At 46.9% G+C, this 27869-nt stretch overlaps 1 protein-coding gene and 1 pseudogene across 1 annotated transcript; one reads left to right on the top strand and one right to left on the bottom strand.

Moving 5' to 3' along the window:
* Positions 1–118: 118 nt before the first annotated feature.
* LOC149455011 (uncharacterized) lies at positions 119–1812 on the top strand (annotated as a pseudogene).
* Positions 1813–2761: 949 nt separating this feature from the next.
* On the bottom strand, positions 2762–27869 carry LOC149455010 (astacin-like metalloendopeptidase). Its single transcript, XM_089686740.1, has 9 exons — positions 27836–27869; positions 27234–27293; positions 23071–23205; positions 19942–20059; positions 19378–19556; positions 14500–14581; positions 12709–12836; positions 11537–11649; positions 2762–3007 (listed from the first exon to the last, which is right to left on the bottom strand). The coding sequence occupies exons 1-9, from the start codon at positions 27867–27869 to the stop codon at positions 2762–2764; spliced, it is 1095 nt and encodes a 364-aa protein (XP_089542866.1).

Genomic DNA, 27869 nt, shown 5'->3' with positions numbered 1-27869 from the left:
GTTCAATGTGGATTAGGGCTGACATAGAAAGTTTAAATATAAGAAAACAAAATGTTGTGGGTGGATTACTGCAGATATTGCCTAAAGGGGAAGTGTGGATTTTAACACTCTAGCTGGAATGAAAATTGACATTCAGAACATTCACACAATTGCTGAAAATTTGCATAACATTCAAATGTCGAAGAGTGCACTGAATAAAACACTTCAAACCAACAATGTTTTCAAATCTATGGTATGTGGTATTATAGGAAACTTGCTGAGTGAACACCTGAGCCAAGGACTTCAAGAAATTAAACAAGGAGAATGGCCAAGGATAATGAACTCGACTCTATTACTCAGTCTAATCAAAGATAGTGGTGTTACCTGTACCTGGTGTACTTGTACTGTTACTTTGATCTTGCTAAAATAAGGAGTCTGAATACTCTTTGTAATAAAGATCACATCGGGAAGCAGGAAATACCTCCGATGTGGACATCCCTACATGGCCAACAACACCCTTACCTGTGTTAGATGATCATTCTTGGTGAGGTGGAGGTGACAAATGGCACTAACGTACCGAAACAACTGCTACCACAAAGCAGACTCATCGTTAAGGAGAACCAAGTATGGAAAACCATGGACCCCCAACTGCTGTACCAGACGTGGCCAAGCCTGGCTCTGTTCCTGTACTTTTGAGTACATTGATGGCTGTGCTGCTACACATTCTGGGAGCTGCATGGTTCAACTGCAGAAATAGGAACTGGCTTGGAAAAGGATAATTCATGGAGACAACTGGGTGGCCTGTGCATTAGGGGTTCCCTCATTTACCTGGCAGAGACAAGTTCAGTGCCAGACACCTATCACTGGTTGGTGTGTGAACCTCACAGATGGACTTTTGACAATCGTAGATGAGGACATTCGAGCAAATATTGAGATGAATCAAGTATCCGCGGGCATTGAGCAAACTGATCTGGGAAACTATGGCCTCTCCTTTATTTAAGAAAATACCACCATTTACAGTTGAATTGGATACATTATTTAAAGCTGAGTTCCACTCAAAAATGGAAGCCCCCCTTGTTTGCCTCCCCCCCCCCTCCATTGCCATATTTGATACCTTTTGGGGGGGGGAGCGAGTACCTGGTTTTGACAGGTACCCGCTCCGACTTCCGGCTCATATCGCCGCGGCGAAGTGAGCCAAAAGTTCAGCCCCCTCCTTCTTCCTGCAGTCTCCTGGGGACCTTCACAGCTCCCAGAAGACTGCTGGACCAATCAGAATGTGCAGCACGACTTGCGCATGCACAGTGGGCACCTGGCTGTGAAGCTGCCTGTTGCCCACAGTTGTGATGCCAGCTCCAAGGAGAGAAGGGGCAGAGAAGGGATGGCACAGGTGAGCACATCACTGGACCCTGGGACAGGTAAGTGTGTGTTTATTAAAAGTCAGCAGCCAAAGTTTTTGTAGCTGCTGAAATTTAAGAAACACAAAACTGACTGGAACTCTGCTTTAAGAGGGATAATAGGAAAATTACAGAATTACAAGAACTGCTAAAGGAAAATGTCATCCGTTCTAACAAAATTTCAAAAGAATTTCAGGAGCCCTGGTTGAGCATACCCAATAACACTTTTACACACCCGATATTGAGAACTATTTCCATGATTTTTGTGATTATTCAGTTTATATTAGTATGTTTACTGTTTGGTTTATATTGTTGTTGGCAAAGGCAAATAAGAAAAATCCAGGGAAATAAAAGCCTAGAGCTGGCATCAATCTTAAAGCGGAGCTCCACCCAAAAGGGGAAGCTCTGCTTTATACCCTTGTCCCCGGCTCCCCGTTAAGTATTGGCACCTTTGGGGAGCGGGGGGGATGTGACAGGAACCCGCTTCCACATCCGCAGTGATCGCCTAAGGCAATCGGAAGCGGAAGTTGTCCTCCCCCCCCCCTCCTCCCCATAATCTTCAGGGACACATGACAGGTCCCAGAAGACTACGGGACATGCGCAGTGGGCACCCGGCTGTGAAGCTGTCACAGCCGGGTGTCCACACTGAAGATGCTGGGCGCTGGGAAGAGAAGACAGCCATGGTAAGGACTCCGCTGAACCGAGGGACAGGTAAATGTCTGTATTTTAAAAGTCAGCAGCTACAGTTTGTATAGACCTAATTCAAGTGGGGGCACAGTCAACTAATGCGTATTTAATTGTGTGGCCCACAGTCTGCTCAGAGACTATAACTTGATGGACTTTAAGGAGGAAGATGCCGTCTGAGGGTCTCCCCTTCCCCCTACTCTCCGTTGCGTGTCTTTGCCCTTTCAATAAAGCTTCGGGCCTGTCAACTTTGTCTCCCCTCCCTCTGCCCTCCTTCCTACCCCCCAACACACCCGATGCTTATTTGAATTGGGGTTTTTTTCGGTAATGTTTTGCATGCTATGGTTATGTTGCAGTGCCATGTAGGATGTGTGGGACAGGGGTTTAATCCAGGCACTGCACATCTGACATTGCACCGCCAGGCTACACTGGTGGAACCTTTGGGGGCCACAAATAGTCTTGGGGTACGCAGTGTCATGCAAGACGTGATGGTTCAGGGAACTTTTTATTGCCCTGCACACCACGTTAGGCATCATACCAATGAGTGAATGTATTTATGGTATGATTGGAACTGTATTGTTATGTGGTGTGTTTTATGTGCTGCGTCGCAGTACAAGATGGAATGTACCCCAACTGAATATCTTGTTTTTTTATACTTATGTAAAAAAAATAAAGTATATCTATCAACAAAAATGCTTACTTAATCACATAAAATGTACCAGAGTTGGATACATACCTGTGCTATAAGATGCACTGAAAATGCTCAGAGTAGATGGGTCAGTGATATATTCCACCAGCATCAAACTGTCCGATGAGATCAGCTCTGGAAGAGTCTGGTCAGCCCTGACTGTGGCAAGCAGAGGGCTGTTCTTGCTCACCCCATCGTATACATTGATCTCAGCATTACAATTGTTGGATGAACAAACAAACATGGCAAACTGTAGCAAGATCTGTAAAATTGTAAATGAAAACGTTAATGACGTAAAGGGAATCTCCACTTGCATGGAGAGGTTTAAAAGCAAAAACATCCAGGTTAGCTCTGCCTTCTTCAAGAAATTCAGCAAAACTTTATACAGTAGGGAAAATAATAATTTTATCCCCTGCAGATTTTGTAAGTTTACCCACTTACAAAGAAATTAGGGGTCTATAATTTTTATCATAGGTGTATTTTAAATAATAGAGACAGAATATCAACCAAAAATCCAGAAAAAACACAATACAAATGTTATAAATTGAGCTGACCTTCAAGAATTAAAATAAGTATTTGATCCCCAACCAACAATAATTCTGACTCCCACAGACTGGCTATGTGCTCATGCAGTACACAGATTAGTCCTGTCAATTTAAGAAGGTGCTCCTAAGGACAACTCAGCACCCGACGCCTGGCCTCAACAACTCCAGTCACCGAGCCGCCAGCATCACCAGTCGCCGTGCCTACCAACACCCCCAGTCATCGCACCCTACGACCCCTCCGCTCGCCGAACCACAGGACCCACTGAAGACGTGCCACAGCACCCACGGACGCCAGCTTACTGCACCCACAGACTGCAGCCAACCAGCTGCCGCCCTCCACCCTCACTCTCCCCTACAGAAGGACTCAAATGGACTCTCCCACGGTGATACAGATTCCGCACATCACCTTGCCCTGACCTGTATCCCTGATGCCTGACGTCGTGCCGCCGTACCCACGGGCATCAACCTACTACACCCGCAGACTACTACCAACCTGCTGCTGACCCTGCTGCCCTCCACTCTCCCTCTCCCCTCACAGAAGAACGCAATAGACTCCTCCACAGCGCTACAGACGCTCTGCTTTACCATCCCTGACCTGCACCCCCTCACCTCCCACAGCGTTTTGGACACTCTGCTTCGCCATCCCTGACCAGCACCCCCTCACCCGCCCCGACCTTTCCAACATGCCACCCGCGCTCCTCCTCCTCGTCCTCCTCTCCTCCATCCCTAAAACCGCCTCCCTCTACCCACCCACCCCCGCTAAGCAGCTCTATATCGCCCCCTCACTTCTCCCCTCTCCCCACTACGGCACCCACCACCTCCTCCTGCTACTCCACTTCCCCGCTGACCCACTTGCCGCCACTTTCAGACCCACGCGCTCCTACACCTCCCGTTCCCATGCCACCTTCCTCACCCTCCTCCTTCTCATATCAGCTGGAGACATCTCCCCGAACCCTGGTCCCTCACCCCCCCTAGTGACCCCCCTGCTCACGCCAGCCGATGCAATCCCCTCAACCTCATACATGTACCCCTCCTCCCCATATCTATCCCCCCTCTCTCGGTTGCACTCCTGAATGCCCGTTCGGTTTGCAACAAGCTTACCGCCATCCATGACCTCTTCATCTCCCGCTCCCTCAACCTCTTAGCAGTCACCGAAACCTGGGTACAGGCCACTGACTCCACTTCCCCTGCGGCACTCACCCAAGGAGGTCTGGACCCATTCAGCAAGACTGAGCGATCGCAGAGGTGGTGGCGTCAGCTTGCTCCTATCACCGCTTAGCACCTTCCAGGTCCTCCCTAACCCACCCTCTCTATCCTTCCCCTCCTTTCAGGCGCACTGCATCCGACTCTTCTCACCCACCCCCCTCAGGATCGCAGTGATCTACAGACCTCCTGGGTCCATACCCCACTTCCTGGACAACTTCGCCGCCTGGCTCCCCTTCTTCCTCTCCTCTGAGCTACCGACCATCATCCTCAGGGACTTCAATATCCCCATCAACGACAACAACCCGGCTACTTCCCAATTCCTCCACCTAACCTCCTCCTTTGCGCTCACACAGCACACTCAATCCTCCACCCACATCGGAGGGAACACCCTGGACCTCGTCTTCTCCCACCTCTGTACCCTCAACCAGTTCTCTAACACCCCCTTCCCTCTCTCCGACCACCACCTCATCACGTTCTCTATCTCCCCTTCCCCCAACTCCCCCCCCCCAAAAACGCCAAACCATCACCAGCCAAAACCTCCGCAACCTGAACCCGGTCCCCCTCCACTCGGCCGCCGACCGCCTACACGACAGCATCCTCTCACTGTCATGTCCTGACATAGCCACCACCTTGTACAATGACTCACTGTCAGCTGCCCTAGACTCTGGCACCCCTAACCACACGCATCATCAAACCTAGACCACTTCAACCATGGCAGACTGACAGCACTAAACGCCTCAAACGTCGCAGTCGCGCACTAGAGAGACTGTGGCGCAAAACCAGGGCCCCTCATACGTTCTCCCTCTACAAATCTGCATTTCTCACCTACACCTCCTCCCTCCACGCGGCCAAGCAGGCCTACTTTGTTAACCTGATCAACACCCTCTCCTCCTGCCCTCGCCGACTCTTCTCCACCTTCAACTCCCTGCTTTCTCCCCCCCTCCTCCACTCAGTACCTCTCTCACCGCCCACGAGATTGCCACCCATTTCCACAACAAGATTGACGCTATCCGTAAGGACATCGTCAACTTGCAATCTACCTCCCCACCTAGCCTCCCCACCCCAGTCACCCCTTCATCTCCCCCCTCCTCTGCCCACACAACCGCACTGCCCCCCACCTCTCCCAAGGCCTCGCCCACCATAACCCCCCCTGCACTGCACTCCCTCAGCCCTGTCACTACTGAGGAAGTCGCCAAAGTCCTCTCAGAAGCCCGCCTCACTACCTGCCCCCTAGACCCTATCCCCTCTCAACTCCTCCGGCCACCCCCCGCCTCCCTCATCCACTCCCTCATCCACATCTTCAATCTCTCCCTCTCTACTGGCGCATTCCCCTCCCCCCTAAAGCACACGCATATCACCCCCATCCTCAAAAAGCCCTCCCTGGATCCCGCGGACAACAACAACCTCAGACCCATCTCCCTGCTGCCACTCACCTCCAAGCTCCTTGAGCGCATAGTCTACGATCGCCTAAGCTCCCACCTTACTGACAATAACCTCCTTGACCCACTACAGTCCGGCTTCCGTCCCCTTCACTCCACTGAAACTGCCCTCCTCAAAATCACTAACGACCTACTAAACGCCAAAGCCAAAGGCGACTACTCTGTCCTCCTTCTCCTGGACCTCTCCGAGGCCTTCGACACAGTTGACCACCCCCTCCTCCTTAATAAACTACTCTCCCTTGGCATCAGAGATACCGCTCTCTCTTGGTTCTCATCCTACCTATCCCGACGCTCCTTCAGTGTCACCTACAATGGTGCCACCTCCCCCTCCCTCCCCCTCTCTGTTGGGGTCCCCCAAGGCTCTGTTCTTGGACCCCTTCTCTTCTCCATCTACACCTCCTCCCTGGGCAAACTCATACACTCCCACGGCTTCAACAATCACCTCTACGCTGACGACACCCAAATCTACCTCTACACCCCTCTCCTCACCCCCACTATCTCCGCCCGCATCACTCACCTCCTAAACGACATCTCAGACTGGATGTCGCTACATTTCCTCGAGCTCAACCTCTCCAAAACCGAGCTCTTCATCTTTCCCCCTGCCCACCCCCCCCCCATCCTATCCATCATCACCAACAACTCCACTATCACTCCCGCCCCGCAAGCCAAAGTCCTTGGCGTCATTCTTGACTCGAACCTCTCATTCCAACCGCATGTCAAATCACTTACAAACACATGCAGGTTCCACCTCCGCAACATTGCCAAGATACGTACTTTCCTCACCCCTGACACCACCAAACTTCTAGTACACTCCCTCATCATCTCACGCCTTGACTACTGCAATTCTCTTCTCACCGGCCTACCCAAGTGCAGGCTCTCCCCGCTCCAGACCATCCTGAACTCAGCGGTTAGACTCATCCACCTCACCACCCGCTCCACCTCTGCCACCCCCCTCTGCCTCTCCCTGCACTGGCTCCCGATTGCCCAACGCATCAAATTTAAACTTCTAACCCTGACCTACAAAGCCGTTCACAACACTGCCCCTGACTACCTCACCAACCTGATCCCCAAGTACCGCCCTACCCGTACCCTTCGCTCCTCACTGGACCTCCTTCTATCCTGCTCCCTGGTCTCCTCCTCCCATGCACGACTGCAAGACTTCTCCAGGTCCTCCCCCATCCTCTAGAACTCACTGCCCCGATCCATCAGACTGTCGCCTTCCCTCCTCACATTCAGGTGCTCCCTCAAAACCCATCTCTTCAGGGAAGCCTACCCCACCCTCACCTAACGGCCATTCTCCCTCTTTCCTCCCACCCCTCATTCCCCTCAGCCACTTCCTACTGTACCATTACCCCCTCCCTCCTAGATTATAAGCTCGAAAGAGTAGGGCCCTCTTACCCCTCGTACGTTGTTTGTTATTGTTGTACTGTGCCATGTATTGTCCCCCCCCCCTATTGTACAGCGCTGAGCAAACCCTTTGGCGCTATATAAACTCGATGTAATAATAATAATAATAATGTGTATAAAAGACACCTGTGCACAGAATCTTTTTTTTTCCATTCTAACCTCAACACCATGGGCAAATGACCAAAGAGTTGTCAATGGACGTCAGGGACAAGGTTGTAGGCCTGCACAAGGCTGGAATTGGCTACAAAACCAGCAAGTAGCTTGGTGAGAAGGAGACAACTGTTGGAGCGATTATCTGCAAATGAAAGAAATACAAAATAACCATCAATCACCCTCAGTCTGGAGCTCCATGCAAGATTTCTCCTCATGGGGTAAGGATGATCATGAGAAAAGTGAGAAATCAGCCCAGAACTACACGGGAGGAGCTTGTGAATGATCACAAGGCAGTTGGGACCACAGTCGCCAAACTATTGGTAACACAATTGAAATCCTGCAGCACCAGTAAGGTCCCTCTCCTCAAGAAGGCACATGTACAGACTCATCTGAGGTTTGCCAGTGAACATCTAAATGATTGCGAGAAGGATTGGGAGAAAGTGCTGTGTTCATATGAAACCAATATTGAGCTCTTTGTCATTAACTCGACTCGCCGTGTATGGAGGAAGAAAATTGCTGACTATGACCTTAAGAATGCCATCCCTACAGTCAATCACAAAGGTGGAAACATCATGCTTTGGGGTTGTTTCTCTGCTAAAGGTACAGGCTGACTTTGCAGCATTGAGGGGCCAATGGGTGGGGCTATGTATTGTAAAATTGTGGATGAGAACCTTCTTCCCTCAGCCAGAAAACTGAAGATGGGTAGTGGATGGGTCTTCCAGCATTACAATGACTCAAAACATACCGCCAAGGCAACAAAGGAGTGGCTCAAGTAAAAGCACATTAAGGTCATGGAGTGGCCTAGCCAGTCTCCAGACCTTAATCGTATAGAAAATTTATGGAGGGAGCTGAAACTTTGAGTTGCCAAGTAACAGACAAGGAATCTTAAGGATTGAGATAAGATCTATAAAGAAGAGTGGACCAAAATCCCTCCTGAGATACAGGTAAAACTTGAAAAATTAGAACATGGTGCAAAAGTTCATTTATTTCAGTAATGCAACTTAAAAGGTGAAACTAATATATGAGATAGACTCATCACATGCAAAGCAAGATAGTTCAAGCCGTGATTTGTCATCATTGTGATGATTATGGCTTACAGCTCATGAAAACCCCAAATCCACAATCTCAGGAAATTAGAATATTGTGAAAAATATTGTGCAATATTCTAGGCTCAAAGGGGTTTATTTACTAAAGCTGGAGAGTCCAAAATCAGACTCCCTTCTGCATAGAAACCAATCAGCTTCCAGGTTTCATTGCCAAAGCTTCATTGAACAAGCTGAGGTTAGAAGCTGATTGGTTTCTATGCAGAAGGGAGTCTGATTTTGGACTCTCCAGCTTTAGTAAATAAACCCCAAAGTGTCCCACTCTAATCAGCTAATTAAGCCATAACACCTGCAAAGGGTTCCTGAGCCTTTAAATGGTCTCTCAGTCTGGTACAGTAGGAATCACAATCATGGGAAAGACTGCTGACCTGACAGTTGTGCAGAAAACCATCATTTACACCCTCCATAAGGAGGGAAAGCCTCAAAAGGTAATTGCAAAAGAAGTTGGATGTTCCCAAATTGTATCCAATTTAGACAGGAGCCAATTCACCTATTATCGTGTCTTTGCAGCGTGGGAGGAAACCAGAGTACCCGGAGGAAACCCACTTACAGGGAGATCCCTGTCTAAAGATCTTGATATTTTGGCAAGATCGCCAAAATACACACGTTCCTAACCTCAGAAACCACTAAACAGCTCATCCACTCCCTCATCATATCACGACTCGATTACTGCAACTCCCTCCTCACTGGCCTGCCTTGCCGCTGGCTATCCCCGCTTCAGTCGATCCTGAACACGGCTGCCAGACTCATTCACCTTTCCAACCGCTCCATCTCCGCCACCCCCCTTTGCCAATCCCTCCACTGGCTTCCGATTGTGCAACGGATCAAATTCAAAATCCTAACACTGACGTACAAAGCCGTCCACCACACTGCCCCGAACTACATCACTGACCTAATATCCAAGTACCGCCCAGCACGCACACTCCGCTCCTCACAAGACCTCCTTCTCTCTAGTTCCCTGGTCTCCTCCTCCCATACCCGCCTCCAGGACTTCTCCAGGGTGTCACCCATCCTCTGGGACTCCCTGCCCCAACCCATCAGATTATCACCTCCTCTCCTTTCAGTGCACCCTGAAAACCCATCTCTTCATGGAAGCCTACCCCACCCCCTGCTAACTTGCCGACCTCCTCCACTCTTCCTACCACTCCATCCCCCACAGCTATCTCCTCCTGTACCACCATCCCCTCCCTCCTAGATTGTAAGCTCGAAAGAGCAGGGCCCTCGATCCCCTCATGTCTTGCATTGTATTGTTGTTGTTCTGTCACGTGTTCTGTCCCCCTTTGTAATGTACAGCGCTGAGCGAACTATTGGCGCTTTATAAATACTCTATAATAATAATAAAGATTCCCAAAAGCAGAATATACAGCGAAGAAAACTATTATTTGATCCCCTGCAGATTTTGTAAGTTTACCCACTTACAAAGAAATGAAGGGTCCATAATTTTCATCATAGGTGTATTGTAAATGATAGAGACAGAATACCAACCAAAAATCCAGAAAAAACACAATACAAATGTTATAAACTGAGTTGCAGTTCAGTGAGTAAAACAAGTATTTGATCCCCAAGCAAAGCATGACTTAGTTCTTGGTGGACAAACCTTCGTTGGCAAGCACAGAGGTAAGACGTTTCTTGTAGTAGGTTATCAGGTGTGCACATACAGGTGAAACTCGAAAAATTTGAATATTGGGCAAAAGTTTATTTATTTCATTTAATGCAACTTAAAAGGTGAAACTAATATATGAGATTTATCCCAGAAATATAAATAAAGCAAGTGAAGGCCACGGATGGCGTCACTCTCCTACATGAGCGCACACACCGCACCATACATACACACGCCCCGTCTCATTCACATACACACACAGGCGCATGGTGTGGCAGTTCATGTATATTTGATGAGTTCCAAATGGGCAGGGGTAAGGGTAGTCCAGTAGGCACTAAGGGCAAGCTGCGTAGGAGCGAAGCATAACTCTGCAGAAGGGAAACAAAGAAACACAGCGCCTCTAAGTGTGTACTGTGAACGTATTTAGTAGAAATATAAGTAATAGCTCACATCTTAGAATTTAAAAACAGGCTCATGGATGAGAGGGTGAGACGTCTGTAGCCAGAAGTTGTTGTGTGACTGATCCACAGAGATGGATTGAGTCCGCCAGCAGGTGGTGCTGTGCATGTGCACCATGGATGGTAAGCCTGGTGGAATCTCCTGTCTAAATTGGCCCTAGTATGTGTATGTATGAATGTGAGTTAGGGACCTTAGATTGTACGCCCCTTGAGGACTGATGTGAATGTGCAATATATATGTAAAGCGCTGCGTAAATTGACAGCACTATACAAGTACCTGTAGTAAAAATAATAATAATAATATTGACGGACACTTGCTGAAATATTTTTAAAGGTGTGTACGTATGTGTCCGCATAGGAAAAGTTTTCTGTTTGTGCATTTTACTACAAATTCATTAAAGTGTAACTCTAAATCGTTTTTAGGTTAGTACCCATTTCATGTTTATTTAATACTGTCTGTGCCCCCAGTTCACCCTCTCTATTTGATCTGGTGACCACTGTTACTAAGGGTGGATAAAAATGCTAAATTTCTAGTTGTCACCAAATCAGGAAGAGAAGAAATATTCCAATGGACACTTGTTCTGATTATATCTATCTTAGAGGGGATTGCCCTCAGTCAGTCTGACCTGATCTTGTCAAAGTTTGAAAGGCCTGTAGGGTATTTGCACCCTTCCTGTCTTGCCTCCAAGCCCCGAAGGTCCGGTGTCACTTTATTCTTTCCCCCAAAGACAAAACAATTCAGGAGACAGCCAGAGGGTACCAGCTGAAATAACATTCTTTTCGAGTATTAGAAATAAAATTATCAATTCTATTTTTGTTGGTCTGCTCTATGGCTACAGATCTTAATACAGAATGAATTACAGAGCACACAAAAATATACCTGCTTTGATGGAACATGTAGGAGCCATAAACAGTTGTCATCGTTGTTGGTGGGAGTAGCGTCACTGGAAGAGAAGTTCCCCGAGGCACCCAGCAACTTTGTCCTGCATAGATCTTCATGAAAAAAATAACTTTTAGAGCCTGCATTATCAATTCCCACAAATTTCAGTGCCAGAAAAAAGTTAAAATTTGCATCCTCGGGTGGGACTAATTTCCACCTATCTTTTTCTTCATGCAAAACTGTGCTGTGCCCATGCAATGTAAAGCATGCAGACTCTCAGGACAGTCTGAAGATGATGATGACTTCTTTATTGATGAGATACCTCAAATGGCAAAGAGGAAGAGTTTTTAATTTGGGTGACTTCAACATGCCTGACATTAACTGGAATTCCAAAACTGGAATTACAAGCAGGAGCCGGGTGTAATGGAAGCACTGAATGGGGTTTCTCTGAAGCAGTCAGTAGAAAGCCCAACCGGAGAGGATCATATTCTAGCCCTAGTACTGACAAATGGGAATTGATTGTCTGATGTTGTGGCAGGAGAAAATTTGAGTTCTAGTGACTAACAATGTCTCTGGTTTGATATTAAATGCAAGAACTGAAAAATCATAATCAAAAAGTAAAGTTTTTGAACCTTCCTGCAAATGAAAACAACCATGCGGTATTATTCCTCCCCCTGATACCAACAACGGTGCACTATTGCTCTCACTGATTCCAACGATGGGGCACTATTCCTCGCACTAGTACCAACGATGGGGCCTATTTCTCCCACTGATTCCAACGATGGGGCACTATTCCTCGCACTAGTACCAACGATGGGGCCTATTTCTCCCACTAATTCCAACGATGGGGCACTATTCCTCGCACTAGTACCAACGATGGGGCACTATTCCTCCCACTGATACCAACAATGGTGCACTATTCCTCCCATTAAAACCAATAATGGGGCATTATTCCTTCCCTGGACACCAATTATGAAGCTAAGCCAGTTTTTACTTCCACTGACCCCCCAAGCCTGATGCATTGTTTTCCTCTGCTGACCACTGATGTTATTGCATTTGTTACTCTCATTGTCCACAGTCTGGTTCTCTAATTCTGAGCGACAGTGGACTGACCCTTTGTTTAGAAAGTTTGAGGACCCCTGAGTTGGATGAACTGTTTCCTGGAAACTTACTGCAATTATAAAGCAGGTTTAGCCTCTTCACGTCCAGGCTGCTGAGCCCAGTTCTCTGCCCAACGGGTGTATTGGGATTTCCTATTTGTGTGATTGACATCTGCCCAGATGTATTAACAAAAGTTTTGCTAAAAGTAAAAAAATTAAGATGAAGATTTAGGACACCGTAAAAAACAAAAAATTAGATGGATGTACTCTGATTTATTCAATTATGTTATAATTATACATTGTATACCAGGACCAAATAAAATGGATATCGCTCAAATGCCTCAATCTGTTGTCCCAGTCGTTAGGCCACAGTGTTTGCAGGTGCTGATTTGGTTGAATACTGGCTCGTTAGGACCATTGAGGACTACAACAAAATGGCGTCCATAAAAACTGTCTTCAGCTTGATCTCCTACCCATGGGAGAACCCCCTCTAACATGTTTTGTCCAATAGGGGCTTAATCAAAGAGGTCCCATACAATTAAGCCCCTGTTGGACGAAACATGTTAGAGAGGATTCTTCCACAGGTAGGAGTCCAAGGTGAAGCCATTTTTTACTAAGAGGAGCTCACTATATGCTGAGGCAGTGTGCAGACAGGCGCCATTTTCCTATTTATACATCAGTTAAGCAAACTTGAGTGTTTTGTGTATAAAACAGCAGTATGGTATTATAGCTGTATCAGCCTATTATCATTAATACAGTAAAAGCGTAGCAAATGTAGACAACAGCCTTATATTTCCTGGGAAGCCAGAACTGTATTAAACCTCAACTCTACACCAGGCAGACCCCTCGTATTGTGCTATTAGTATAGTTCACACTAATGCTAGCATGTGCTTTGGGGGGCAGCATGCTATCTGTCTATGTTCAGAACTACTTTTTACTTGTACAGGGCAACAAACAAGAGAAAACTACTAATAGGGTTATTCCTTTGATCCCTTTTAACATGCGGGCTTGGTGTCTGTTTTATGCCCTTAGTAGGGTGATGTCTGTAGCATGTTTCATAATGGTTTTCTGTATGTCCTCATGGTGGCTGGCATTGATCGAATGCAGAAAATTGCGAGTCACCACCAGGGGCGGACTGACAACTCATGGGGCCCCCGGGCAATAGGGGATCATGGGGCCCCTGTGTCCTTGCCCAAACTCAAAAAAGCCTATGAAGAAGGTACCAGGGGCATCTCATGGGGCCCCCTACTGACCCCGAGCCCTCAGGCAGTGCCTGAGTTTCCAAATGGTCAGTCCGCCCCTGGTCACCGCACATAGTGTGAATGAGCCATAAGAGTCTTCTGCCTCCTTATAACTATAACATTCCCTGCACCCTTACAGTTGTGCTGTACATTTTAGACAGAGGTGCCCAGATTAAGGGAACAAAATTAAAAAGAAATAGGAAAAATTTTGTCAGTTTTAGGGGTTGTGCTGTCCCCCTTACCCTGCTGCCCTAGGCAGTGGCCCATGAGTGCTCTTATGTTAAATACAGCTCTAAAGGATGCATACATATCCTGTTGTTCTTGCAAATATACAGTACCTCTCAAGGACTATGGTGACAGATCTCTGCACTTGTGTTCCCAACTCCACCCCTTCATGGGGACCCACTTTCCCTGTTGGGGGGTTCTTCTTTTATGCTACAACTTTTCCTGCTGAATCGGGATGCAGAAGGGAGGATCTACTTTTGAACTGAAATGTATGACATACAGGATAGAGGGAACTAGTTTGTGATTCAACAAGCAACCAAATATAAACAGATTCTGATGCTTTGGTTATTTTTTCCCATCTAGAGCCAGAGCAGGATTAAATATTGTCTTTTCTTACCTGCCAAAGTGCATCACCGAAGTATAGTCATAAGTAATAATGGATTTGCTTTCATCGTCTGTCCTAAATTGCTCTTGATCGTCTGTAAAACAAATTATCTGTTAATGAGCGCATTCAAACTTACAGAAGTGAGCATGGGTGGATACTGATATTAAAGGGAGCTGTCAGCACAGGGTCACTTGTGTCTAATAACTTGCTAAAAGAAGATCAAGCATGCTGCATATTGCGCTTTCTGCTGCTGTCTCCTACATCACTACAGGACGTCCAGAGGGAGGAAGCATAGGGTGTGCAGTGGGAGTAATAGGTATTCGAACAAGTCCAAGCAGTCGAATACTTGCAGTGGACAGGGAGCAGCAAATCTGTGGCATTTCAAGACACAGTCCACCCAAAAAATAAGTATATTGGGTGGCGTGGTCTTACGATGGCGGCGTGTGGGCACTCTTTCCGGAGCTCTGCAGGGACCGGGACTGCCAGAGTACATTTTGAGCCTCACCACCCGGCTGCTCTCGCATGCCTGGGGACCGGAGATTGCTGGGAACGTACGGGGGGGGGTGAGATCACCCATTATTTCCTCCACCTGCATTCTCTCGCCTCTCCTGCTGCCTCCCCCAAGGTGGTGCCGCCGCAGCCCAGCTCCGCTGGTGCGGCCTCAGCCAAGAGCCCTCGCAGTGTTCCCCCTAGTGTGGGAGCTCCGGCACCCACCGGGCCAGCATCCCTCATCATATCTCCTCTCCTGCCCTCCCCCCGGAGAGCTCCCTGTTATATATATTATATTTCGGTGCCGGATGCTATGATGAGCCATCTTCGATCTCTGTTTCCCTTTCGTTGGGCTTCTGAATCCATCTGTTAGTTGGGGGTTCACATTACTCCTGACCTGGCAGCTCTCTATTTGGCTAACTTTGAATCGCTTTTTCAGTGTACGAGATTGGACCTGTTGCATTGGCACTCTCTTGCCCTCACGTTGTTTGGGCGCTGCAATGCTCTCAAAATGACTCTACTTCCTCGGATCCCCTTTTTTTTCAAGAAGATACATGCTCTCTATAGGACCTTTGTTTTGTCCCATAGGAAATCTCATCTTCAATTCCGGCTTCTACACCTGCCCCTGCGTCTTGGGGGGTTGGGTCTTCCAGATGTCCGAGCCTATTACAGAGCAGTTCATCTGACAAGACTGGTAGACTGGCATTACCATGCTGAGACGAAACTTTGGGTGGCTATGGAGCTGGAGAATTCTTGGGGTACTGCTAACAGCTGGCCTTGGACTTTGTTGAAATTGCCTAAGACCTTGACAGACCACCCTACCATTGGTAGCACCTTGCTGGTGTCCCGGGAGATTTTTCGGAACTTCTCCATCTCTCCGTTGCCCTCTCCTATGCTCCCCATTTTGGAGAACCCTGAATTTTCTCTGGGAATGGAGGACCCCCAGTTTCTTCACCTGGAGGTCTTGAAGCATCTACATTTCTTTGATTTTTTGGATGCAGATGGTAATCTTGCTCCTTCTGCTTTGCTGATAGATGCAGATCACCCGTTGGCCTTCTGGAACAGTCTGCAACTTTTCTTTGCAAATGCTCAGGGGATCGGCCGCCGTCTCACAGTCTTAGAGAATATCTGTCACAAGAGGGAGCCTGTTCTTCATTGTCTCTCCACTCTTTACTCCACCCTGATCAGTCCTCAGGACGACTTCATACCTACTTTTCTCACTCATTGGGAGCGGTTCAAGCAGTCCCTGACAGCCAGGTGCTCTTTTTCCCGTGAGTCGCACTAGGTACCTGTAAATTTAGAGTCCAAAATGTCTAACGAAAGGTACACTAGTGAAGAGGCCTACAGGATTCTGAGCATGTCAGGTGAGAGCGAAGGGGAAGAATCCCTGAAGCTAAAGTGCTAGGATCGCATTACTTGTCTCATATGCAGCAAAGTGCCAGTACTAGTGCCATACTACCTTTTGGTGAACTGGAGAGCACCAGCAGCCTAGTACATCCTGGTCTTTCACATACCAGCACTACAGTATCACTTGGTGACGTGGCGAGTTCCGTAAGTGCAGTACAAGCTGGTGCCCTGGCAAGCACAAGTAGTGTCCCTCAGCCACCTAGAATTTGCACACAGGCCCGTACAGCCACTAGTGTCCTTCCGGATGTGCTTGCAAATCCTGATTGGCAGCCCACAGATTCTGCAGCACCCGTACTTCCCCCATTCACTGCCCAACCTGGAATTCAAGTGGAAACAGCAAATTTAACTCCCCGTTTAGATCCACAGACCCGATTCATCATATGCCCGTGTTCTCTGCTTCCATGAGCAGGCATAGATATGAGACGATAAAGCGCTTCATGCATTTCAGTGATAACACACTCTGTCATCCTCGGGGTAACCTTGAACATGACAGGCTCTACAAAAATTGTCCCCTCATAAACCACCTCACTTAGAAATTTGCAGATGTGTATATGCTCCGGCAAAACATCTGCGTGGATGAGTCCCTCATTTACTTTACTGGCCACCTTGCATTCAAACAGTACATCAGCAAGCGTGCCAGATAAGGGGTCAAATTGTATAAGCTCTGTGAGAGGGCCACAGGCTATATGTACAAATTTAGGGTTTGTGAGGCAAGAGACAGCGAAGTAGAGCCCCCTGACTGCCCAGACTAAATGTGGAGCAGTGGCAAGATAGTTTGGGACTTGGTATCATCTTTGTTCTGTAAGGGGTACCGCTTATACGTGGACATTCTCTATACAAGCGTGCCACTATTTAGACATTTGTACAATCCTGGAATTGGCTCATGTGGCACTGTGCGACCTAATCGCCGGGGCTTCCTCCAACGGCTTGTAAACACCCAACTTAGAAAGGGGGAGAAAGCCTGCTTGAGTAATGATGAATTGCTCGCAGTGAAGTGGAAGGACAAACGGGATGTTTTCATCCCGTCTTCTTTTCACACAGACGCGACAGTCCAAATTAACACGGTATCTGGCGTTGTTGAGAAACCCCTCTGTGTCCACAACTATAAACTTAACATGGGAGGGATGGACTTCAATGACCAAATGATCAATCTGCACCTTGTTTCTGGAAAGCTCGACACTGGTAAAAAAAAGGTGTCTATTTATTTCAATTGGCTATATATGACACTTTTGTAATTTACAAAGCAAGTGGACGAAGTGGATCCGTCCTAAAATTTCAGGAAGAGATCATCACTGCCCTTTTGTATCCAGAAGGTGCTGTGGCCCACTGTGGCACACTTTTTCTGGCAGAGATTTCTTCTCTTTTTCTCATTCAGTCCACAGGCTGCATACAAGAAAAGAACATAGCATATACACACAACAAGGACCAGCGACATACTGGTATATCACTGGACTTTGAGTGGTTATACCAGGCATCATCCTGGTATTGTTTTTTTCAGCTGCAGGATTGCTTTTACAAGCAGCGGGAGAAGACACCCCCCTCCTCCCGCGGTGCCTTCCACGGCCTTCTCAGGCAGTCCCGTGCCATCGGGGGGAACCTGAGAATGCAGCCGGTGTTTCTGGCAGCTGACCATAGAACTGATTGAAGACCAGAATGGTGCCAATCATCTCTATAGTCTAAGAAATCAGAAGCTACGAGCATTTCATCACTTCAGTTTCGCAGGATATAAACAGCGCCATTTGTAAATTGGGAAAGCATCTGATCACACCGATCTTGGTTTGATTAGATAATGTAAGGGCAGAGGATATATCTAGAGTCTGATGGAACCCAGATTTCTGAAAAAAAAATATATGACAATGCCCATTGAAGTTATAGGGGATATTTGCATTCCCTGTGATAGCATTAAAAGTGATAAAAAAAATGAAAGGGACAGTGTAAAAATAATTTTAAAAAATCAAATTAACTTAAAAAAAAAAAGCACCTTCGCCTCCCCACGCATGCACCTGCATGCAAGAGCGTTGATCCTGTGCCAGTATGTAAACAGCAGTTGCACCTTGCATGTGAGGCATCAGCGCGATAAATAAAAAGCACACAGGTGGTCAAATACCACCGAAAGGAAGCTCTATTTGTGTGAAAAAAAGGAATAACATTTTGTTTGGGTACAGCATTGCATGAATGCGCAATTACCAGTCGAATAATGCATAGCAAAAAGAGGCCTGGTCAGGAAGGGGGGTAAATCCTCAGGAGAACAAGTGTTTAAAATTACTAACAAATGTTGTTATATATTAAAGAAATCATGAATGCATTTTATGTGTGACTAAATGCTAATCATTGTCCAATCACAAACTGAGGGAAAGGAGGTGACCTAGCTGTGTTGTTTAACTGTGGCATAGAATCATCAAATCTCCAGGCTGGCTGTGCTTTTGTCCCTCTGCAAATATATTACATTTTGGGGGATTTAGATTGATTATTTCTTAAATTCTGAGATTCCAAAAATCAGCCCACCCACCAAATGAGTACCTATTTCCACAGATGTCAAATGAGGTCTCTCTAAATGCTCTCTCATTGCTAACTAGTGAGTGACACCTAAACAATAGTATGCATTGAAAAGCTTAATACACACAAATGCCAAACTTTGAGGATTGGTGATTGTAGTATCATACACGCCTTGAGCAGGGGTGGACTGACAACTCATGGGGCCCCCGGGCAATAGGGGATCATGAGGCCCCTGTGTCCTTGCCCAAACTTAAAAAAGCCTATGAAAAAGGTACCAGGGACATCTCATGGGGCCCCCTACTGACCCCGGGCCCTCGGGCAGTGTCCGAGTTTCCAATTGGTCAGTTCGTCCCTGGCCTTGAGTCAGTGGCAACTATTTCTGACAATGGCTGCATGTAACTTGAGTGGTGACCAAATTGATTCTGAACATCTGATGCCTTCTGGCACAGGTTCACACATGGACACCATATCATGTGTATACCTGACCAATCCACCTACCTGGTGAGATGTACTGCCAGCTGATGTCCACATATGTATCCCTGTCTATTCTGTTGTGTTCATGGAAGAAACCCAGTGCATGCAAAATTTCATGTTGAATAATGCCGTAGTTCATACAGGAATCTTGTTTGAGGCTCACTGTCTGTCCACCGTTTGTCCTCCCAATATATGACCAGCATCTGCACATAAACGAACACAAATTACATTTTTAAAATATAATTACTACTTTGCAAACTATATCCTTTCTATTTTTGGTGGGTCATGGATTAAGATATTTTCCTAAATTGACGTCAGGCCACTATTCCAATGTCGGGGTCGGACATACTGCCCGTTCAGGCTTAGTTTGTATACTTGCCCCCAAAGAAGGATCTATATGACACAGGATCGAGGAGAGTACATCCCTTTCATTGACAATCACCTGGATTCCCCTGACATGGGACCTCTAGGACTTTTTTTTTTCTAACTGAAGTCTAATTGATTTTCTAAAAGTTATAGTATGAAAATAAAATTGACGATTGCTGCTAAGACAAAACAGAAGGCCATTTCAATATTCTTGGTGCTTACCCTTGTCCATCTTGAATATTGAGGTAGTTGGACTCCTTGTTTTTCACTTTGAAGATCACACAGCTCATTGTTTGAAGTTCTAACATGGCAGATGTGATCAAATCTTTATATGTATCAGCTGTTGGGATAAAAAAAAAACAGCTAAAGGGCCCATTCAAAACTATGTATTTTATTGTGTGCGTTGTAAGGCATATACAGAGGTTTGCTACAGATTTTAGTGGCACTAGGTCATACACAATAGTGTGCTGGCACAAACACAAACGCCTGTGTCTATTTTTGATGAGGGCTTTTGATAGGAGGGGCAGTACATGACAACGTACTTTCCCAAAGGAATGAAAGAAATGCAGGTAAGGGCAGATACATAGACTTAAAATCATCCTTACCGGTCTGTCAATGGGCATAATGTGAAATGAACACTTTAAGGAACACATAAAAAAACACATGTAGCGGAAAGTTGTCAGCAGGACAGCAAGAGAGTTATGCTGACCATAGATGATGCGATTTTCTTTCCTGCAACCACGGTTTGCAGAAAAGAAAGTCGCTTGATTCCCCCATCAACACTTTCTTCCCTCCCATGGAGCTATTTTGTTCTTCCTGATGGGAAGGCCTGGTGTGAGCCGTCCCCACCGGGAGAACACAGTGATTACTGCTAGCGGCTATAGCTGCTGCTAACAATTGCATGAAAGATCAGACAGGCTGGTTGTACCAAAATTGTACAACAATCAATTTAAGTGCAATCAGCCTGATCAGTTTGACCCACAATCAGTAGTTCGAATCTTGGCCAGTTCCTGCTGAACCGGCCAAAATTCAAACCATATATGGCCGACTTAAAGCTCTTAACCAGCAGGATTGCTAATCTATCCTAACTCCATCAGAAACACAGAAAAATATTTGTAGCTGGACTTAGATGGGTTGAAATACGGCTGTCCCCATTCAAAAGTTGATCATTAATTGATCATTAAAAACACTTACCTATGGCCAGCTTAACAGTGGCCATTGCACTATGCGCTGTGTATGGACCAACCACCCTCAATTCTTGGGAGTGCAGCCACTATATAAACATTGGACCCCAGTTTGGGGCACAGGAAGTGGCATCATCTTTCCCTTCCCTAATTATTATTATTTTACAGGATTTACCGTATTTTTCGCTTATATTTACCTGAATATAAGACGCACCTGACCATAAGACGCACCTAGGTTTTAGAGGCGAAAAACAAGAAAAAAAATATTCTGAACCAATGGACTGCAGACACAGTACAGGGGATGACCAGAGACTGCGGACACAATACAGAAGATGACCAGAGACTGCGGACACAGTGCAGGAGATGACCAGAGACTGCGGACACAGTGCAGGAGATGACCAGAGACTGCAGACAGTGCAGGGGATGACCAGAGACTGCAGACAGTGCAGGGGATGACCAGAGACTGCAGACAGTGCAGGGAATGACCAGAGACTGCAGACAGTGCAGGGAATGACCAGAGACTGCAGACAGTGCAGGGAATGACCAGAGACTGCAGACAGTGCAGGGAATGACCAGAGACTGCTGACCTTTGGGGAGGGAGGGGGAGCGGGTACCTGAATATAAGACGCACCTGACCATAAGACGCACCTAGGTTTTAGAGGCGAAAAACAAGAAAAAAAATATTCTGAACCAATGGACTGCAGACACAGTACAGGGGATGACCAGAGACTGCGGACACAGTACAGGAGATGACCAGAGACTGCGGACGCAGTACAGGGGATGACCAGAGACTGCGGACACAGTACAGGGGATGACCAGAGACTGCGGACACAATACAGAAGATGACCAGAGACTGCGGACACAGTGCAGGAGATGACCAGAGACTGCGGACACAGTGCAGGAGATGACCAGAGACTGCGGACACAGTGCAGGGGATGACCAGAGACTGCAGACAGTGCAGGGAATGACCAGAGACTGCAGACAGTGCAGGGAATGACCAGAGACTGCAGACAGTGCAGGGAATGACCAGAGACTGCTGACCTTTGGGGAGGGAGGGGGAGCGGGTACCTGAATATAAGACGCACCTGACCATAAGACGCACCTAGGTTTTAGAGGCGAAAAACAAGAAAAAAAATATTCTGAACCAATGGACTGCAGACACAGTACAGGGGATGACCAGAGACTGCGGACACAGTACAGGAGATGACCTGAGACTGCGGACACAGTGCAGGGAATGACCAGAGACTGCTGACCTTTGGGGAGGGAGGGGGAGCGGGTACCTGAATTTGACAGGTACCCGCTCCCACTTCCGCGGAGTTGTCCTTCCCTCTTCTTCCCGGGCCGGCTTCTGTGACAGCCGGGTGCCCACTGCGCATGCGCGAGAAGCGCTGCGCTTTGTGAATGGCCCGGTGCCTTCTGGGACCTGTCATGTGTCCCAGAAGACACCGGATCATTCACAAAGTGCAGCACATGCGCAGTGGGCACCCGGCTGTCACAGAAACCAGCGCGGGAAGACTGTGCAGCGCTGGAGCGAGGAACAGGTAAGGCCCTGCAGGAGAGAACAGCAGAGCGGCCGGCCCGGTATTCTGACATGGTGGCGGCAGAAATACCGGACCAGCCGCTTTATATTCGCTCCATAAGACGCACTGACATTTTCCCCCCTTTTTTGAGGGGAAAAAAATGCGTCTTATGGAGCGAAAAATACGGTATATAGAGCCAACAGTTTGCTCAGCGCTTTACAATATAACGGGAGACAATACAGCAACAATACAGATCAATACAAGAGGGTTAGGAAGGCCCTGCTTCTTGGAGCTTACAATCTAAGAGGGAGGGGCTAGTGGTACAAAAATTAGTAACTGTGGGGGATGGACTGGTAGGAGGAATAGAAGATTCCATTATTAGCTGAAGGCAGGATAGCCTTCCCTGAAGAGATAGGTTTTCAGAGAGAGTTCCATAGGATGGGGGAAGCTCTGGAGAAGTCCTGGAGACGAACATGGGAGGAGAAGATAAGGGAGCTAGAGAGCAGGAGGTCATGCGAGGAGCGGAGAGTACGGTTTGGGGGATATTTGCAGACAAGATTGGTGATGTAATTTGTTGCAGAGTAGGACTACGGTCCTATAAAGTGATAAAATATCTAATCGTTCAATTTATAGTGAGGCCAACTTACAAAAAGCAGAAGAGATGACGTAGGGGACAATAGCGAATCCCTGATTTGATTTGTCCCACTGACAATAGTTGCACTTCCATCCACTGCGATCAACCACTACCTTAATGTCACCCTCTTTAAGAAATATAGGGATATCTGAAAAGAAAACAATAATGCGTTGTTTATGTCTCCTTTTTAGTGGTTGTAGGATAACTACAATTTTGTTTTGCTTACATATTTTGTGTGTCTATTGCTCAGTATAAAAATATATACATATGGAATTGTTTCCATTATAATCAGGTTAATATGAAAGTATGAATGTGAACAGTTTATATTTCCCACTTGCAGCCAGCCGGTGGAGCTATGTGCAAGCGATATGCCTTGTGAAGTCTTCTCTATAGGAACCTTTTTTCACCTATGCGTTTTAATACTTTTTAACACATGTACCCAGGTTTGCCATTGTCTTTTTATAGTATTATAAATGATAAGCATGTCTTGGCTTAAAAAAGTACATGGTTCTCTCCATACGCCGGGACGCTCGGTATGCTTTGCTTCATTGCCCCATACCAGGCCTCTTGGCTCGTCAGCAGCGGTTGGCTTCCTATTTGTTTTTATCGGCCACTAGGACAATTGCTCAGGCCTGGAAGAGTCCGTTTGTACTTTTCCAGGGGGTGCGGGATCGTATGACTACTATGATGCTCAACGAACAGATGTCGAGTATATGCAACGACTCTCAACAAAAATTTTTGAAAATATGGGAACCGTGGTTGCAATACGCCTTTCCCACGCTCCCCCTGGCCAGTGTGGGGAGGTAATGGAGTTTTGATATTGGCGCTTGTGGACCCCTGCTCTTTGGTGTTTTTTTTTTTTTTTCTCTCCTTTCTTCTCTGCTCTTCTTCTCTCCTTTTCTGTTTGTTTTGATGTGACAGTGGACAGCTGTCTTTAGTTGCGATAGTCAGAGTCTCACTGATATTATTGTAACCTATGTGCCATTGATAGCCCCTGCGTGGGCATACGTTTTGCTTTATTGGAATTAGAGTGTTGTCTGCTCTATTTTGCCTTTTTTATCAGTGCAATTGATAGCCCCTGCGTGGGCGTGTTTTGTTGCCTCTGTTTTATACTGTTTAAAATTAATAAAAAAGTACATGGTTATTGTTTCATGTGCTAGGGGCTTTTGATGGCAGCACAATTCATTGCTGAATTATAAAAATAAAATAAGAAAATGCAGATGCATAGGCCTGAATCCAGTCTGAAAGAATATAAATATACAATAAAGTTAGGGGAAACTTGCCAATGGGGGCATAAGTAGCAATAAAAACCTGATGGAGGTTCTAAACCTTCTACACCAGGGGTGGGCAACTGTGGCCCTCCAGCTGTTGTAGAACTACAAGTCCCATGAGGCAATGCAAAACTGACAATTACAAGCATGACTCCCAAAGGCAGAGGCATGATGGGACTTGTAGTTCACCAACAGCTGGAGGGCCACAGTTGCCCACCCCTGTTCTACACCAATCATTTTAACATGAAGGAACCCTTGAAATAACTTTCCAGGCTGACGGAACCCTTAATAATAATTACTCTATCTATAGCTCACAGTACTTTAGCGTGATGGTCAACGGGGAGAAAGCTTCTTGTATGGGACGTTGGGAATAATCACCCTTTACAGATAGCTATAAATCTTATTGGTGTCAATGGATACTTATTTGACAGGCAAGAATTGCCTATTTCTCAAGGAACTCTTGGCAAGCTCTGGAGGTCTAAAGGAAACCTGGTCCAGAAAGTCTGTTCTACACTCTATCCAAGATGAAAACATTATGGCTGGTGGTCTACTTTAGGTATCATACTATCATGCTTGAGATGTCTCCAGAGCAGAGATCTGGACAATCCTGAAGGGAACAATGGCTTCACCATTAATGCATTCACAAGCTATACAGCAATTTTGGCTTGTCACATTTCATTGTCAAGATGTTTAGCTCATTGGCACCTGGGCAGATTATTTTTTAACCATCCTTTTCATGGTCTTATACGTGAAAAAACCGACAGGACAATTTTTATGCATTCTATTTACTGATAATTACACAGGATAATCAGTACAATTTTATGGCAGTGTTACGGCACTGTGAATGGGGCCTAATAGCCAGATAGCTCTCTGGCTGACACTCTGCTGCTGGGGACCTGTACATTACAGTCTAGACACACCTTGCCCACCTGCCCCCATGTCATAGTGGCTCAGCTTGATGTGTTACTGCATGCCAGGGACAGGAGGGACTTGTGGGAAAGACCTAGACTGGGAATCAGGCATCATTAGCAGCTACGCCATGTTAATAATACCTTTAGTATCAGGAGCAAGGCAGTGCAGAAATTAGGTTCTATGAGCTATAGGCAGATAGACAAGGGTAAAAGGTCTAACCACATGGGTGGCAAAACCCCCTAAGTGGCAGTATCTGGTGTGGTCTGACCCCCTGCAACTGTTTTTGCCTAGGAACACCAGTGGCAGTCTACGAAACATTTGCACATAAGTGTGGGCAGCCCAGCATTAGATTCTTACTAGCCAAGCTGTAGACAATGTTGGAAGCTGCTGCTTTTTTGATAAGTGAGCACCTGGGGGGGGGGGGAATTAGTTCAGTTTATGCTAGTTTAGAGGCATAGGGAGGGGGCTGGGAGGTTAAAATACCGTATTTTTCGCTCCATAAGACGCACTTTTTTCCCCCCAAAAAAGGGGGGAAAATGTCAGTGCGATTATGGAGAGAATATGGAGCGGCCGGTCCGGTATTTCCACTGCCGCCGTGTCAGAATACTGGGCCGGCCGCTCAGCTCTGCAGCGGGACCTTATGGAGATGACTGCTGACCTTTGGGGAGGTGGGGAGCGGGTACCTGAATTTGACAGGTACCCGCTCTTACTTCCGCGGAGTTGTTCCTTGACCTTACCTGTTCCTTTATCCAGCGGCGCGCTGTCTTCCCGGCTTCTGTAGTGTGGGCGCTGGGCTTGACAGCCGGGTGCCAAGTGCACATGCGCAAGAAGCGGTGCTTTTTGTGAATGGTAAGTCGGTACCTGGGACACATGACAGATCCCAGAAGCCGCCGGACCAATCACAAAACGCAAGTGCTTCTCGTTCATGCGCACTGGGCACCCGGCTGTCATGCCGAGCGCCATTACAGAAGCCGGGAAGACAGCGCGCGGCTGGATAGAGGAACAGGTAAGGTCAAAGAACAACTCCACGGAAGTAAGAGCGGGTACCTGTCAAATTCAGGTACCCGCTCCCCCCCCCTCCCCAAAGGTCAGCAGTCATCTCCTGTACTGTCTGCAGTCTCTGGTCATCCCCTGTGCTGTCCGCAGTCTCTGGTCATCCCTGTGCTGGCCGCAGTCTCTGGTCATCCCTGTGCTGTCCGCAGTCTCTGGTCATCCCTGTGCTGTCCGCAGTCTCTGGTCATCCCTGTGCTGTCCGCAGTCTCTGGTCATCCCTGTGCTGTCCGCAGTCTCTGGTCATCCCTGTACTATGTCCGCAGTCTCTGGTCATCCCTGTGCTGTCCGCAGTCTCTGGTCATCCCTGTGCTGTCCGCAGTCTCTGGTCATCCCTCTGCTGTCCGCAGTCTCTGGTCATCCCTGTGCTGTCAGCAGTCTCTGGGCATCCCTGTGCTGTCCGCAGTCTCTGGTCATCTCCTGTGCTGTCCGCAGTCTCTGGTCATCCCCTGTGCTGTCCGCAGTCTCTGGTCATCCCTGTGCTGTCCGCAGTCTCTGGTCATCCCTGTGCTGTCCGCAGTCTCTGGTCATACCCTGTGCTGTCCGCAGTCTCTGGTCATCCCTGTGCTGTCCGCAGTCTCTGGTCATCCCTGTGCTGTCCGCAGTCTCTGGTCATCTCCTGTACTATGTCTGCAGTCCATTAGTTCAGAATTTTTTTTTCCTGTTTTCTGCCTCTAAAACCTAGGTGCGTCTTATGGTCAGGTGCGTCTTATGGAGCGAAAAATACGGTAAATATATAAACTTGTCCCTTAAGGTGAACCTCTCAGCTATAATATGTGATCAATGAAACATTTGCAACATAATAACATAATAATGCAGCAACATAATTCTTCCCATTGTGCAAATTAATCAGCCCTATACATTGAAAATTTAAGGCTCAGACATTAGACATCAGTTGAATACTTGTCTGGAAAGAACATTTGGAGAGTAATCTTGGCATCACCTTTATTTGTTTGCACGATTTGATCAAAAATGGTCCAGTGGTCATCATCGAAGGCAACTGCTAAAGGGAAAAAAAGAAAAAACAATTCAGTTCAAAACAGAAATTAAAAAGCAAAACATGTGCGTAGATATAAAAAATATTTTTCTCCCTTTTTTTTAAGTGATCTCATACCGTCTGTTATCAGATGCATAGAGAGGTGAGGGAGGAGAAACAGCAGTACACTAGATTTCACTTGAATGGCTGTGCGGGGGGGGGGTCAGGACAAATCTGATCATCCATAGCTAGAAAACTGACCACACTTTGCTCCCATGCCTAGTGTGATCAGTTTTTAATAGGAAAGCAGAGGCACTGGCAGGGACACCAGGGATTTCACACAAAGGAAGCAATACAAAGAGACAGGATATTTTTCATAACAGTACATGGTACAGCAGGCGCATAACCGGAATATGAAATGATGGGATTATGTATTCTTTAAAGCAGACCTTCCCCACTTTTCTTATGGTCCTCCCTCCTACGTACTCCCCCATTACACAATTGCAAACAAATATGTAATTTTTAAATTTTTTTTTTTTTTTACTAAAATTCGTGTCCTTAATTCTCACCTAGATGAAGATGATGTACCCATATCCCTAGCAT

This window comes from Staurois parvus, unplaced genomic scaffold (assembly GCF_062004578.1).
Source record: "Staurois parvus isolate SC_StPar_1 unplaced genomic scaffold, SC_StPar_1.0 ptg000410l, whole genome shotgun sequence".
NCBI classification, from domain to species: Eukaryota; Metazoa; Chordata; class Amphibia; order Anura; family Ranidae; genus Staurois; species Staurois parvus.
This window is presented reverse-complemented; position numbering and strand designations above follow the sequence as displayed.

Excerpts from the sequence above, each read along its gene's own strand:
- LOC149455010 (XM_089686740.1), bottom strand. The coding sequence starts at position 27,869 with ATGCTAGGGATATGGGTACATCATCTTCATCTAG. Across the intron at positions 23,206-27,233 it reads AATCGTGCAAACAAATAAAG|ATATCCCTATATTTCTTAAA; the intron begins GTGATGCCAAGA and ends TTTTCTTTTCAG. Across the intron at positions 11,650-12,708 it reads AAACCTGCTTTATAATTGCA|ATCTATGCAGGACAAAGTTG; the intron begins GTAAGTTTCCAG and ends TTTTTCATGAAG.